The sequence below is a fragment of the Lissotriton helveticus genome, chromosome 1_1 (assembly GCF_964261635.1).
Source record: "Lissotriton helveticus chromosome 1_1, aLisHel1.1, whole genome shotgun sequence".
In the NCBI taxonomy this organism is placed as follows: Eukaryota; Metazoa; Chordata; class Amphibia; order Caudata; family Salamandridae; genus Lissotriton; species Lissotriton helveticus.
This window is the reverse complement of record NC_136057.1, coordinates 1,944,592,498-1,944,605,807: the sequence shown is the minus strand read 5'-3', so window position 1 is coordinate 1,944,605,807 and position 13,310 is coordinate 1,944,592,498. Positions and strand designations below refer to the sequence as shown.

The 13,310-nt window shown below is 44.3% G+C and overlaps 1 protein-coding gene across 2 annotated transcripts in view; it reads left to right on the top strand.

Moving 5' to 3' along the window:
• Positions 1-12,550, top strand: part of NOS1AP (nitric oxide synthase 1 adaptor protein) — a 1,240,081-nt gene extending 1,227,531 nt beyond the window's left edge. For both annotated transcript variants that reach the window (XM_078643785.1, XM_078643775.1), the window contains exon 12: positions 10,149-12,550. In XM_078643785.1, coding sequence (XP_078499911.1) covers positions 10,149-10,704 — 556 coding nt within the window. In that variant the 3' untranslated portion in view covers positions 10,705-12,550. The remainder of the gene's footprint in view (positions 1-10,148) is intronic.
• The last annotated feature ends 760 nt before the right edge of the window (positions 12,551-13,310 follow it).

Genomic DNA, 13,310 nt, shown 5'->3' with positions numbered 1-13,310 from the left:
AAATTCTTGAAACAATGAAAAGGGGGGAACTGATGAGGGAGTTGAGGAAAGCTAAGTAATATACTACTAATTACTGCAATGCCTCACCTCTTTTAAATATATTAACTACAGAGAGTTCTGTGGGGTCATACAATTCTTACAGAAGAATGGCGTAATGTTGAACAATCAACAACAGTATAGATGGGTCACAAAAGGATCCCTTAGGGAAGGAGAATCTCTTGCTAAATAGAGACCTCTATTTCAAATCACCTGGATGCAATGCCTATTATACAGGGATGAATCAAAACAGAAAATCATAAAGATCAACCTCAAAACCACACATGGCCCAAAAAACAATTCTGTTAAGATATATTCATTGTCATATACCAAAAATGTGTATCCTATACACCAATTTTGATTATTTCGCTTTTTTTAATTACTTTACTTTTTGAAACTCTGCCCATAATACATATATCACAAACCTGATATTAAATGACATTTGCATAGTGAGAATATAGATGATCCCAGTGTACATACACACAATAAATGAGACAATGAAAACGTTTAGGACCCTATTACGATGTCGGTCTGCTCAACCCTGTTTCAGTGTGGGAACCGACTGACCGTAGGTCAGTGGTTCCGCACACCGTATTTTGATGTTACCACACATTGTGAGGTCGCAAACTCCCATATCTCTATGGGAACTTGTGCTGCGGGCAGTTTCCACCCGCAGCACAAGCACCCATAGAGAAATGGGAGTTTGTGTAAATCCCTTCATGGTGAGGCAGGCACCTCTGCCCCACGGCGCACAACCGGAGGCCCTGGAGGAAAGGGGGCCCTGCTAGGGGTCCCCAAAGTCACTTTCTGCAAGGCTTTCCATGTTGGAAAACCCGACATGGAAAGCCTGTCGGAAACTAACATCATAATCCCTATGGAGGAAACGCTGTACATGAGGAATTATGTGGCGGTTTCCGACTGGCCGACTGGCTCTTTGAGTGTGTCAGAAGCCAGCCGGGTTGACCGGCCGGTTTGAATTCCGACCACCGTAATCATAATACGGCGGTCGGATTTCAAACCAAGGATGACGGACATCCAAATTAGGTCCTTAGTGTCTGATGTCCAAACTCCGAATTTATCACTATCCTTTAGCCTTGTTTTCTTAGTTAGGATAAATGATGCAGGACATTACTCAATACCGTTGACGTTTCGACCCTATGTTTACGTGTTAATAATATAACATTGCAGCGAGTCTTCCTCAGGACTACAATAGTGAACACCACTGGGGAACCCCGGCTTCCAGTAATGATTTAGATGAGGTCCCTGGATTTCAATAATACTTCAGTGGGGGGGGGCATAGGGTTCCAGTAATGATCAAGTGTGGGTCCAATGAAGTCAAAAGGTGAAGAACCACTAGTGTAGAGAACCCGTCAGCTTGTTTAAAAAATATTATGGTTTTAGGCTTCATTTTTCCACAACGCTTGATTTTGTCCGGTCACGTGGCCTGCTCAGAAAATGTAATACTTGGTGGTTAGTGGGAAGCAATGATTGCAACCTATAAACAACTTATATCGATTTATTTTCTTCAGAGTTTCAGCCGTTTAAATGTGAACAAGAGTACACATGCGCAGATGTCGTTCAAGAAAAACGTATTCTCAGCGCAGTGCTGATGATTATAGGTTGACCAGACATCCCTGATATGCCTAGATAGTTACAGGTTTTTATAGATTGCTCCAACATCCCACACTTAGTGTAAATTAGTACATGTCCCAGCTTTTGAGAAAGGGCCGGGTGAAAGTGCACTTTAATCACAGGTTTGTGTCGGGGCTTAATTTGTAAAAAAAAAAAAGTACGTGCCAGGGCACTTCTCGGGAGGCCAAGTCAGCCTGCACTACCCATTGACCCTGGCAGCACAGCCATTTACAGTACCAACACAAAAAATAACCATTGCAGTCCTACAGGTGATACAATTCTGACTATTTTTGTGTGTTTTGACTACTTTTAAACACACTTGCGTTCATCTCAAATGTAAAAGGACAGTGCCACCATGTGGTGGACTGTCACTAGTGCCGTGCCGGTGCTGACAAATGCCAGTGCTGAGCAACGGAAACCTCTGGCTCAAATTAAGCACGGCTTTGTGTATCCTCACGTTTTCATCAGCCCTCTTCTCACCAGGGGCAAGTTGAATTCCTCGCCTCATTCATGCAGCACAGCAGGTTTTTGATTAGGGTGAATCAGTGTCATATGACATCATCAGCCAAGGCCAGGCATGTCCTGGGTCTCATTACAGTACATGGAAGAGGGAGACATTTCATCTAGTTTTTCGAAGTTTGCATAAAGGGGGGCCTTGAATGTATTGTTTGTATTCCAGTGGAAATACACAGGTAGGCTCATGCATTCTTTGTTCATGTTTTGCCTTCTGTGGCTAGTAGTCTTGTAAACACAAGGAGATGACGGACGGAGCACTGAAACGTTTCAGACACCCCCAGTCACAGTCACGTGTTCTCCATGGCACTGGAGTCAAGCTATCCTGGCTGATGAGGGCTAAAAGCCCGAAACCGGTCCTAGGATGCTTGCTTCCAGTCCAGGGAGGACCTGGCCTGGCAGTTCAGGCTAGACTGTTCCCAGTGGGCGCAGGGTCAAGACTGATTTGCATATGGCTGGGTCCAAACTGGAATGGCATGGTGAGCAAAAAAAGATAGATTTAGGCCCAGATCTCTGTACTGGGGTGAATGTATGACATTGTTCTGCATTCTGCCCATCAATTGTTCTTTTTGCATTTGTCACCCCGAGTGGGACGGGTATGCCCAGACGTGGGTCCAGTGCTCTCCATGCCACTGGAGTCTAGCTATCCTGGCTGATGAGGGCTGTAAGCCCAAAACCGGTCCTAAGATGCTTGTTTCCAGTCCAGGGAGGACCTGGCCTGGCAGTTCGGGCTGGACTGTTCCCAGTGGGCACAGGGTCAAGACTGATTTGCATATGGCTGGGTCCAAACTGGAATGGCATGGTGAGCAAAATGTCAGAGTCCCACAAGTCTTACCTTCTACTTGTGGGGCGATCCTGCAGAGGTGACATGAACCACCTCCACCGTCTCCCACCTTAACCTAGTAGATGTGTGGATAACTAGATGTGTGGATACTGACCAGGATAGAGGGGGTACCGGGGGTAGAAGCTAGGCAAGGAGAAGTAAGGTCTTCTAGTAACAAATCTGAGGTTCTCACTACGTCTCTGGAGTCTTTCTTGACACTAGGTCTGCAATAGATAATAAGGGAATAACTATTACTTCAATGCATCCCAAAACTCCCTACTGGTCTAAGGACAGTCAAACCCTATTAACTATATGATTACCTCTTACGTGAGACCCATGAAGTCATCAGTGGCAAACAGCCAACCAGCACTCCTGTGCCAGTATCAGGAAACAATGCGTACTTCAGTGCACTTAATCGACACGGGGAATTGCTCCTGCATGTGAGAACCAAAATGAAAAACCAGAGCTCCTGCCCAAATAATAAAGAAGAACTGCACAGTAGCCCACCTAACACACTCCTGTGCATAGGTGGCATGAAATAACAGCATTGACAAGGAAAATGCCTGCACGTGAAGGCAGTCTCTTAAGCACAGCTTACATGGACAACAGCACTTGCCAGGTAGCAGATTTCTGGAGTACAGCGCTCCAGCTAGGGAGTCAAAACCGGCACCAGTTAAAGGAACTGCTTCTTAAATCATGATGCCTGATGGAGGACGGTCTCAGACTCGGCGTGTCTTCACCGATGGCATCAGCGTTAAATCAAAAGCACCGAGGCAGCTGGAAAACCCGTCTGCTAAGCGCGTCTGCCCGGAAGTGATAAGGCATGGTGACGTCAGCTTTCAGTTCCGAGGCATAGACTGCTAACCCGATTTCCCCTCGGGCATCGGCAGTGACGCTATGTATGCGTGCGGAGGTCACGCTAGCAGCCCGTAACCATGACACAAACAAACAATGGATTTAGGCCCAGATCTCTGTACTGGGGTGAATGTATTACATTGTTCTGCATTCTGCCCATCAATTGTTCTTTTTGCATTTGTCACCCTGAGTGGGACGGGTATGCCCAGGCGTGGGTCCTGTGCTCTCCATGCCACTGGAGTCAAGCTATCCTGGCTAATGAGGGCTGAAAGCACGAAACCGGTCCTAGGATGCTTGTTTCCAGTCCAGGGAGGACCTGGCCTGGCAGTTCGGGCTAGAATGTTCCCATTAGGTGCAGGGTCAAGACTGATTTGCATATGGCTGAGTCCAAACTGGACTGGACTGGCATGGTGAGCAAAATAACGATGGATTTAGGCCCAGATATCTGTACTGGGGTGAATGTATGACATTGTTCTGCATTCTGTCCATCAATTGTTATTTTTGCATTTGCCACCCCTAGTGGGACGAATATGCCCAGACGTGGGACCCGTGCTCTCCATGCTCTGGAGTCAAGCTATCCTGGCTGATGAGGGCTAAAAGCCTGATACCGGTCCTAGGATGCTTTTTGCAAGTCCAGGGAGGACCAGGCCTGGCAGTTCGGGCTGGACTGTTCCGATTGGGCGCAGGGTCAACACTGATTTGCATATGGCTGGGTCCAAACTGTAATGGCATGGAGAGCAAGAAAACTATGGATTTAGGCCCAGATCTCTGTACTGAGGAGAATATATTACATTGTTCTGCATTCTGTCCATCAATTGTTCTTTTTGCACTAGTGGCCTTGTAACATTATAAATACAGGACAAGTCCCAGAATGCAAAGCAAAGTGGACAGTTTGCAAACTTTGCTCTCCTTTTTGGGCTACTCCAAATTTTATGAAATAAAAAGAAGTGCATAGGACCTAAAATGCTGGGAATTTGTATATGTAGTCTTTTTAATGGACTTGTTTGGTGTGGCCACTTAGTCTTTCTTTTGTGTTGGTAGGTGTAGCAGCAGCCGGCATCGATCGGTGTGGGGGGGGAACGTGCCTGATTGCAGGATCCCTCCTCGTCTCTCCTCCGTTGTCTCTTCAGGCCAGAACACAAAAGCAAGAAGCACCTGGCTCCCAGGCTCCCTATACCCAATCACAACGCTGTCTTAGTGCCATCATTCGGTGCTCAGCCAGGTACTCTGGGCCTGGGCATGTTCTCCACCCAGGCTGTAATGCAGCCTGGATGGAAAACATGCAAAGTGAGCATGACTATTTGGCCGGCCCGAGACGGCCAGCCAAGCATTAATGTGAACTTGGAGTGGGCAAATCACTCCTCCCCTGCCCTGCTCTGAGAGCAGAGCAGTCGCCCCCACCAGCAGAGCTGCCGAAGCGGGTAAACAGAAAATGATAATGACAATGAGTTATTATAATATTATGTTTCCTTTATTTACACTGCTAAAAAGGACTTTCTTGGGGACTGGCAATTATTTTTACGAATTAAAAATGTACCCAGAGCATGAGAAAGAAAACACATAAAGTGAAAAGACACAGGAACAGAAATACGGAAAACATGCCACAAGGGGAGAAAAAACTGAACCTGCAAGACGAAGATAAGGGGCTATAGCAAACGCCTATTTGAAACATTGCCAATTGAGCTGTAATAAAAAATCTTGTAAACTAAATCAAACCTAGCCACTTGACGGCAGTCTATATACAGCATTTGAATCTGATGCCTAATAATGCTGAAAAACGTTATTCCGGCTAGTTTACAGATCCAGTCGTAGGGTACTAAACATATTTACTTGGAAAAAGAGGATTTTAGGCTTTTCAGTAAACTGAAACTATGGCTTCTGAAAATCAGCCCTTAGACACTGTAAAAAAGACACAAAAAGATGTCATCTGATTTCACCGTATACAGGAAGAATAACAACCCAGTGGGCCTTTGTTTGAACAAAGCGATAAGTAGGACACCAGCTCCTGCTTGTGATTTGAAAATGGGACACAAGCCTTTTGAACCAGTGTATAAGCTATGTATAAGCTATGGTATCATCAAGAAATTAACACAGATGGTATGCTTAGTAGTATTTACTTCAGCAACACGGGTGAACACCAGAAATAATGTCTGTTGTGCCAGAGAATCCTAAAAAGAAAGTAAGCAGGCGGTTTGCGATACTACGCCTTGTGATGGCCAAGAGACATATTGCAATAGGATGGTTGAGTGCCAGACCCCCTACACCAAGAGCTTAGAGAATTGACCTTACTAGAATGGGCGAGTGCACTAGAGGCCCACGTGTGGCGGACAAGACGGGATGACAAGTTGACAGAGGATTTACTCTCTTGGGTACAATGGCACAAGCCCTGGGTGAACTAATAGAGGAAGACACAAGTGACTAAAAGGCCATTTAATTAAATCATGATTGACAATCCCTAAATTGGTACCTGTTCGCAAATACTGAGCTCTGGTTACACTGGCCTACGAAATTACCTAGCTGCCCGGGACTTATCCTACGGGACAGGCAACTGCGATGGTTGAATAGCCAGCTCTTATCTCTGATTATATACTTAATGAAGGATCTCTAGATGGGAGCCGCGGAGGGGCAGCCCTGCCAAGTGCAACGCTTCTCACGTTAGAATAACGCATTTCCTGTAGTTTTCCCGCATTACCGCTATGCCTGAGATTGTAACGCAATAGAACCATGTCCTGAAGTTCGATACAACTGTGTAGTTCCACTTTCTTACTTTGCTGGGATGGACGCATAAAAGTGGAATACTGTTTTTCAAGGGCCACAAGATGGCGCTAGTGTACAACGGAAGGTATAGTATTCATAATATAGTATGACCTGGAAATCTCCTGCTGTCAGAAACTCATATTCAAACCAAACGAATTTAAGAGATTTAGAATAGAAGACCGAAACACAAATCCCCCCCCCCCCCCATAATTAATGTAAATAGCGCCCTCTGCTCAAACCATAGTATCAAACGTGGATGTCCAGCCGCAAAACGAAGCTTCTAAATACATGCCAAAATATGGGTCATTCTAAACTGCAGTAAAAGAGGGTCCTACTTGGAGAATCTGTACAGGGAGAAGATCCCAGCTAGGGCCCCTCTCACATCCTGTAGTCTGCCTCGGGTCCCACTTGGCAGAAAGCCTGGACAGACTCTGCCAATTGATCATGTTTTGATCAAGCCAGGGAGGCGCAGGCTGGCTAAGGCGGGGCATCTCTGTTCTGCCGCCCTGCATAGCAATAGGTGTCTGGCCGAGGCTGTGCCATGCTACTACGAAGTGTGAGTGACATACTGTTCGTGGGAAAGTGCCTCTCATAATCACTGAATGCCACTCTTAATTACAATCGGACCTTTGAAAGTCACGTCTAAATTATAGACCCATACCCTTGATGCAAGGGGAGCCAATGTGTCATGATTCCTCAAAGCTGCTCCCTCTAGAATCCGGGTTGAATCCCGACATCAGCTCAAACTGTAAAGCAATCTGATTGTCATGTTAACCACCCTCTGACCTTGGGCCAAGTTTGAACCACATTTAAAAAACAGCAAAAAAGAGCATTAATAGATTATGTATTCATCTCTTTAACCCCATTTAACACCTATTTAAACTCACCTCTTCGAGGGGCACTGCCTCAGACAGGCTGACGCTAGATCTGCCCCTCCACTGTCCCTCTCCCTGTCCTCTACTCCTCCCCGTGTCCTCTTTCCCACATGTATCCCGACTGGAGCTTTCCCCATACAGTGCTCCGTTGCCAGCCAGCTAGTTTCGCAGTCTAGAAATACAAAAACAGACATACATAAACAGAAAAAGCATTTAGAAGCTAAACAAAAAGATGTTAAATGCGCACAAAAGCAATCACAAGTGAGGTATAAAAAAGTAAAAATATGGATTACTGATAGCAAGTATTATTAGATCCAGAGTGTACTAAGGCCTTGTTTGAATCAGAAAAAAGTGATTTTAATTTGGTGCACAAGGGATTCTAAAGAGCAGAAGGGGGCCCCGTGGGATCTGGTGAGCTAGTGTCTTTGTGGTGGCTGCAGACCAGCCATGCTGGCTCCAACACGTGCACTTCTTCACTTCAAGATGTTGCTACCTGTGGCCTTTGTTAATGCCGTTCAACCAGGACCCTGAAATAACTCCAAATTTGTGGGTATTCCCCCCACCAAATGAGAACCCCTACAAGCAAATGTCTCCACGTGTGAAGTAAAGAAGCTTGCCTCATTCTTCACCCAACACATTTTGTTCTCTGCAGAGCACTTCACCCTGTAAAGGCCCAAAGCCATTTTCCAAGCGGACCCCTCCACCAGATCTTGGACTTTAAATAACATTCTTCCCAAGCAGACTTCCTCGCTTTTTCAAAACAACAAGAAGGCCTCAAAGGCTTCACCTGGTATCACATCCAAATCTAAATCTATATTGTCTCCTGATGACACCAGCACCTACGACAGGCTATAGACCCCCTTCCTAAGGTGCTTGTAAAGTTATGGCCTGTAGGCTAAGATAACGGACAACACGACAATGCTTACATGGTGCACAGCTGCCGCACGGCACATGCACTCGCCCCTTTTATTAGCAGGGTCACCTGACTGGTGAGACCTGTGGTGCATGGGTGAGGGGGGTGTTAGCACTGCCTAAGGAGGGGATGCTGCATGATGTGTCCAGCAGGACACTACAGAGCTCCACAGAAACTACTCCTGGCAGACCTCCTACCTTTGACACCACGGTCCACAGCAACCTCTGATCCACAATCTTTGCCTTGTAGAGCAGGGGAAGGTTTTGCACCACCTTTGTTGTGATGTCTAAGAACGCACCAGCACCTACCACCGTATTTCCTCAAATTGTTTTCAAAAACGATATAACGGAGCCATTTTACCGAATCTTTGCCATAATGCAAAAATTGGGCAAATTTATTTTGCACTGCTTACAGAATGCAAGTTTGCTCCAGTACATATTACAGAAATTTTGTATTGGGTAAAAAAATTGAGGAAATAGATTGAGGAAGTATATCTAACCATATACAATTAAGCTCAACCATAATAAATATTGAAAAAATATATGCTAACTGGCTCGTCTTCAAACATGGTGGCACCCATCTTTTGCATTTGAAAATTGGGAATAAATGTATTAATACCATTTCATTTTAAGTAAGCACAGTAGGAATAATATGAAATGAGTTTCCTCCATGCTATGCCCTAGTGCCAAAGTTTAGAAAGAATGCCATTAATTATCCCATAAGTAGCAAAAATAATGTAAAGTGGTTTGTCCTTATCCTTGCACCGTTTTAAAGTTTATGCAACATGGTTTCTAGACTATTTTGTAGTTGTTAAAATAAGAAAAAAGATGACTAATGATGCCTTGAAATCCTTCACTGAATTCCGCAAGGAATTTGGACTTCTTCAAAACCAATTTTCCAGATATAGTCATGCTATCACTCCACATCTGGTGCATGTGGAGGCACTCCCACATTTCAACCTACTAAAAGCAAAACTGACCACTTCAGAGCTTGCGAGAGGTACAGGGGCATGTATTGTGGGATCATAGATTATCTGCACTTCATGCCCTCCAGCTAGTGTGGATCCCCGATCCAGGTCCTCTATGTGACACTGAGCTGCAGAAACACTTCGGCTATGTGTTTAAGGTGCCTAACTGAAGAGGGAGATGACTACCAGTTGATATGGGTTACAACACTAGCACATCCTCCTGGAGGACAATATCTCGCATCCTACCCAGACTGCTTGACAGGAGTATTACATTGATCCTGCAGATAGCCCTATTGATCACCCTAGAGGAGCTGGGCCTAAATATTTGTGAAAGAACATTCATTGGCCTGGGGTTGATTCTGGTGAAACAAGGTATTGAACAGAGCTGGAGACAGCTGGAAGCCACAAGCCGATTCAAATGGAAGACTGGCATGAGCTATTCTAGAGTAATGGAATTATGAATGTGCATTGTCAGGGGATGTACGCAAAAGCACCATAAAGTGTGAGGGTGGATGGGGAGCATAGAGACATTGCGGTTGAAGTGGTAAATAAATAGCTTATTACTGATCTTGTCACTGGAACAAAGAGCACTTATGTGTGGTCTCTGATTGCACTTCAATGGGAAGATTGAATATGTTAAAATGGCCACACATTTTATTGTATGCCTATTTTACAATTTTTTTAATAGAAAATGCCTATACAAATATTATATAAGAAATGAAAAAAGAGAATGTTTACGTACCTGAAAAACTCACAATTTTATGTTGTATCTCTTAGGTCAAAGTTTCTGGAGACTTTCCCCCGACTTGAGCCACCACCACCTGTAACTAGGAAACGTATTCCCAGGGCTTTGAAGACCACTCAAGACATGATGATCTCTTCAAGCCCAGTCGTGAGCAGCCCAGATTCCACAGAGGTCTCCCCCATTGCTTCACCGGAAAAACAAGCAAAGCCTCAAGATCTGTGTGCCAAAGAGGAGACCTTCTCGCCAGTTGCTGGAACCTGCCCAGAGCAGGTACAGAAGGAGAGCTCTGAGAGCTTTTCCTCCATAAACCACCAGGAGCCGATGGAGAATGGAGACGACTTTTGCCTTAATGATCTTTCGGTGCCCGATCTGATCAACAAAAATAACGTAGCCAAACTGAATAAAACAATGGAGAAGACAATATCTTCCACTCCATGTTCTGGCAAGCCGATCTTCAAAATAAGCAATAGTCAAGATTGCATGTTGGACGAAGACTGCCATGATGCGGAGGAGGAGCTAGCAAGTGCATTAAGGAACTCCACCTTGGACAGCGAGAGTCCCCACCCAGATTTGCTCTCTTTTGAATAACAATTCAGTCTAGGGTGTTTTCCTCAGTTTAAAGATTTCTAAAATAAGGCTTTCTGTTTCTACTATTCTTCCATTGGGTAGTACCTGCCCGTTCATCTGCGGGTTTGATCATACACTGCCCTCGCCAACAACTTATTGTTCACTATGGAGCTAGTGGTCAACGCCCACAGCCATTTCCACAGTTGTTCTGAAGTCTGCTTGTGATTGTCATATATGTTAGTGTTAAAGGTGGCCTTCTTTCTTTGTCATCTCCCCAGATTCACCCTTACACTGACTTTATTCTTATTTGTTGTTCTATGCTTCAGGTCACTGCCCCAATGTTTTCCTTTAATAAGGATTCCACTGTTCTGTTTCAGTGCTGACATCTCTGAGAATAGAGTGAACTATGTCATCAAAGTAGTCGCTTTCCTGGCAACAAAGCTGAACCAAATGCCTAGGAAGGGCCGAGAAAACACCCACAAAAAAAAGTGAATGGAAAGATGTATGGTGAACAAATGGCTAGAGAAATGTTTGCCAAACATTTTATGAATTGCTAAAAGCCAGTCAACAAAAGAAAGCCATGGGAGAAGCCCCAAGGTGAAGGATTTCACAAAGGCCTGGACTGTGACAGAAATGTTTTCCAAGGAAATACCTGCAAACAAACCCCAGGCAATGTTCATTCTTATGGATCTTCCTTAAAATGATGATGCAAAAAAAAGAGATGGCAGATTGTATGAGTATCATTGACAAACGTGCTATGCTTATGTTAAGAAATGGTGGTTTTAGATGAGCCGCATCATGTCAGGTGAAAACAAAAGAACTCATTGTTTTATGTAATCTGCTGTAGCTTCAATATCTATGCATGTACTGATCACTTGTATAATGTATGTATTTACACCCTCTCACAAATCCTAAGTTAAGGTCAGAGTATCTCGGCCAAACTCTGGTGCCCTGCGCCTAGCACTAGAGTTAGGACCACACTGTACACCCTTTCAGCCTCTCTACAATAAAATATTGACCAATTTGAGTCTTCGCAGAAGAGAGATTGGGAGCCCAAGGAGGCCATTCCGGTGAATGCCCGCTGTGTGCCATTGGCTGAGTAAACCATATCGGACAGCTTCACAATTGTGTTCACCCCAGTGTTTGGCAAGTGGATGTGATAGTTGGTCCAGGAATTCAGATCACCACAGGCGTGTGATAGTTATTCCTCATATAGCATATGGGCTTGAATTGGTGGCGTTCCAAAGTGCTTTGTCGTGGTTTAGGTACCCACTACATGTCTGGTAATGTATTTGGTATCAAGGCCGTATGCCCGTGAATTGGATCTTGGGTTTTATCAGAGGCTACAAACAACTCCGGAAAGGTGGTTTGTGTATTTTTTTCCTGAAGCTGTGCATTTAACTGGGGTCAGGATGCAGTTGTTAAAGATTGTAGGTAATATGAGTGCAGTATTGCCTCCTACATGCATTGGTGGATCTAGTTTCAAAATAAGCATTAGTCCAGACGGCACGCCTCAAGGAGAGGAGGATCATTCAGATGAAAATGTATTGAGACCTGTGAGGACCTTCATTTAAGATAACACGCGCATGTGACTAGATTTACTCTCCATTACATGAAAAACATTCTTATGGCAATTGGGCAATTGTTGGTTGCATCTCGGCTTCTGAGCCTACCCTTCTCCGAGGTTATGGTAGATGGAAGCTCATGTTTAGATGTCATCCTACGCTGACCTCACCAATGTCTTACTGTTCAGAAGAGTACACGAGTTAAGTGCTGGGCTATGACCTACGTCCTATGCCACATTTGTCTGTCGTTAACCTACTATTGCCTCTTCAATCATTTTCTTTAAAAGACCCAATCCTGTGACGCATGTAAACATGTTTAATGTCCAGAATTTCAAGCCATTGCTCAAATAATGTAGCATTTTTTTAGCATGATTTATATTGTGTTTTCCCGTGGTAATCCCTGGGTGGAAGTAAGTTTCTGGAATGTGTGCACACCATTTTCATTGATATAAGAAGCAAGGTGTACGAAAGGATTGCTATAAATTCAGCTATAAATTAGCATACATCAGGGATGGAATTGAGTCCTACCCCTTGAAGGTGAAGGGGTACAGCAGCATACAGAATGATGGATGAATAGAATATTGTGGGTTTCTTTTCGTAGTGTCCAGGATGAAATTTGATTTTGACCTCGTGTATGAGTTCAAGCAGTAGGAAACATGTCCCAACAGACGCCATCATAGGGGCCTCATGAGAGAGCCTGTAAGTTATCAGCATCTCACGGTTCATAAAATGAGGCTTACTGTCCATGATGCACGTCATCGTGGTAAAATGGGGTTAGGAGATCTGATGGGCATTTATGTGTCCGTCATCAAAAGCATGTTTATCAGGAGTCTCTTTAAACCTTACCATGGATACAGCTAGGGCTTCAGTACTCATGTTTACTCTGATTTAACAGTGATAAGACATTGGCCTTCTATTGCTGTGCCTAACTTGGTTTTTTAAGCATTGATGATAACAGACTTTATTATATAATAATATTATTATATAGTCGGCTGTAATTCTAATAACAGTATTACTCAACTCTGTGGTACTCCTTTTATAAGCCACTGAGCTATGAGAGTC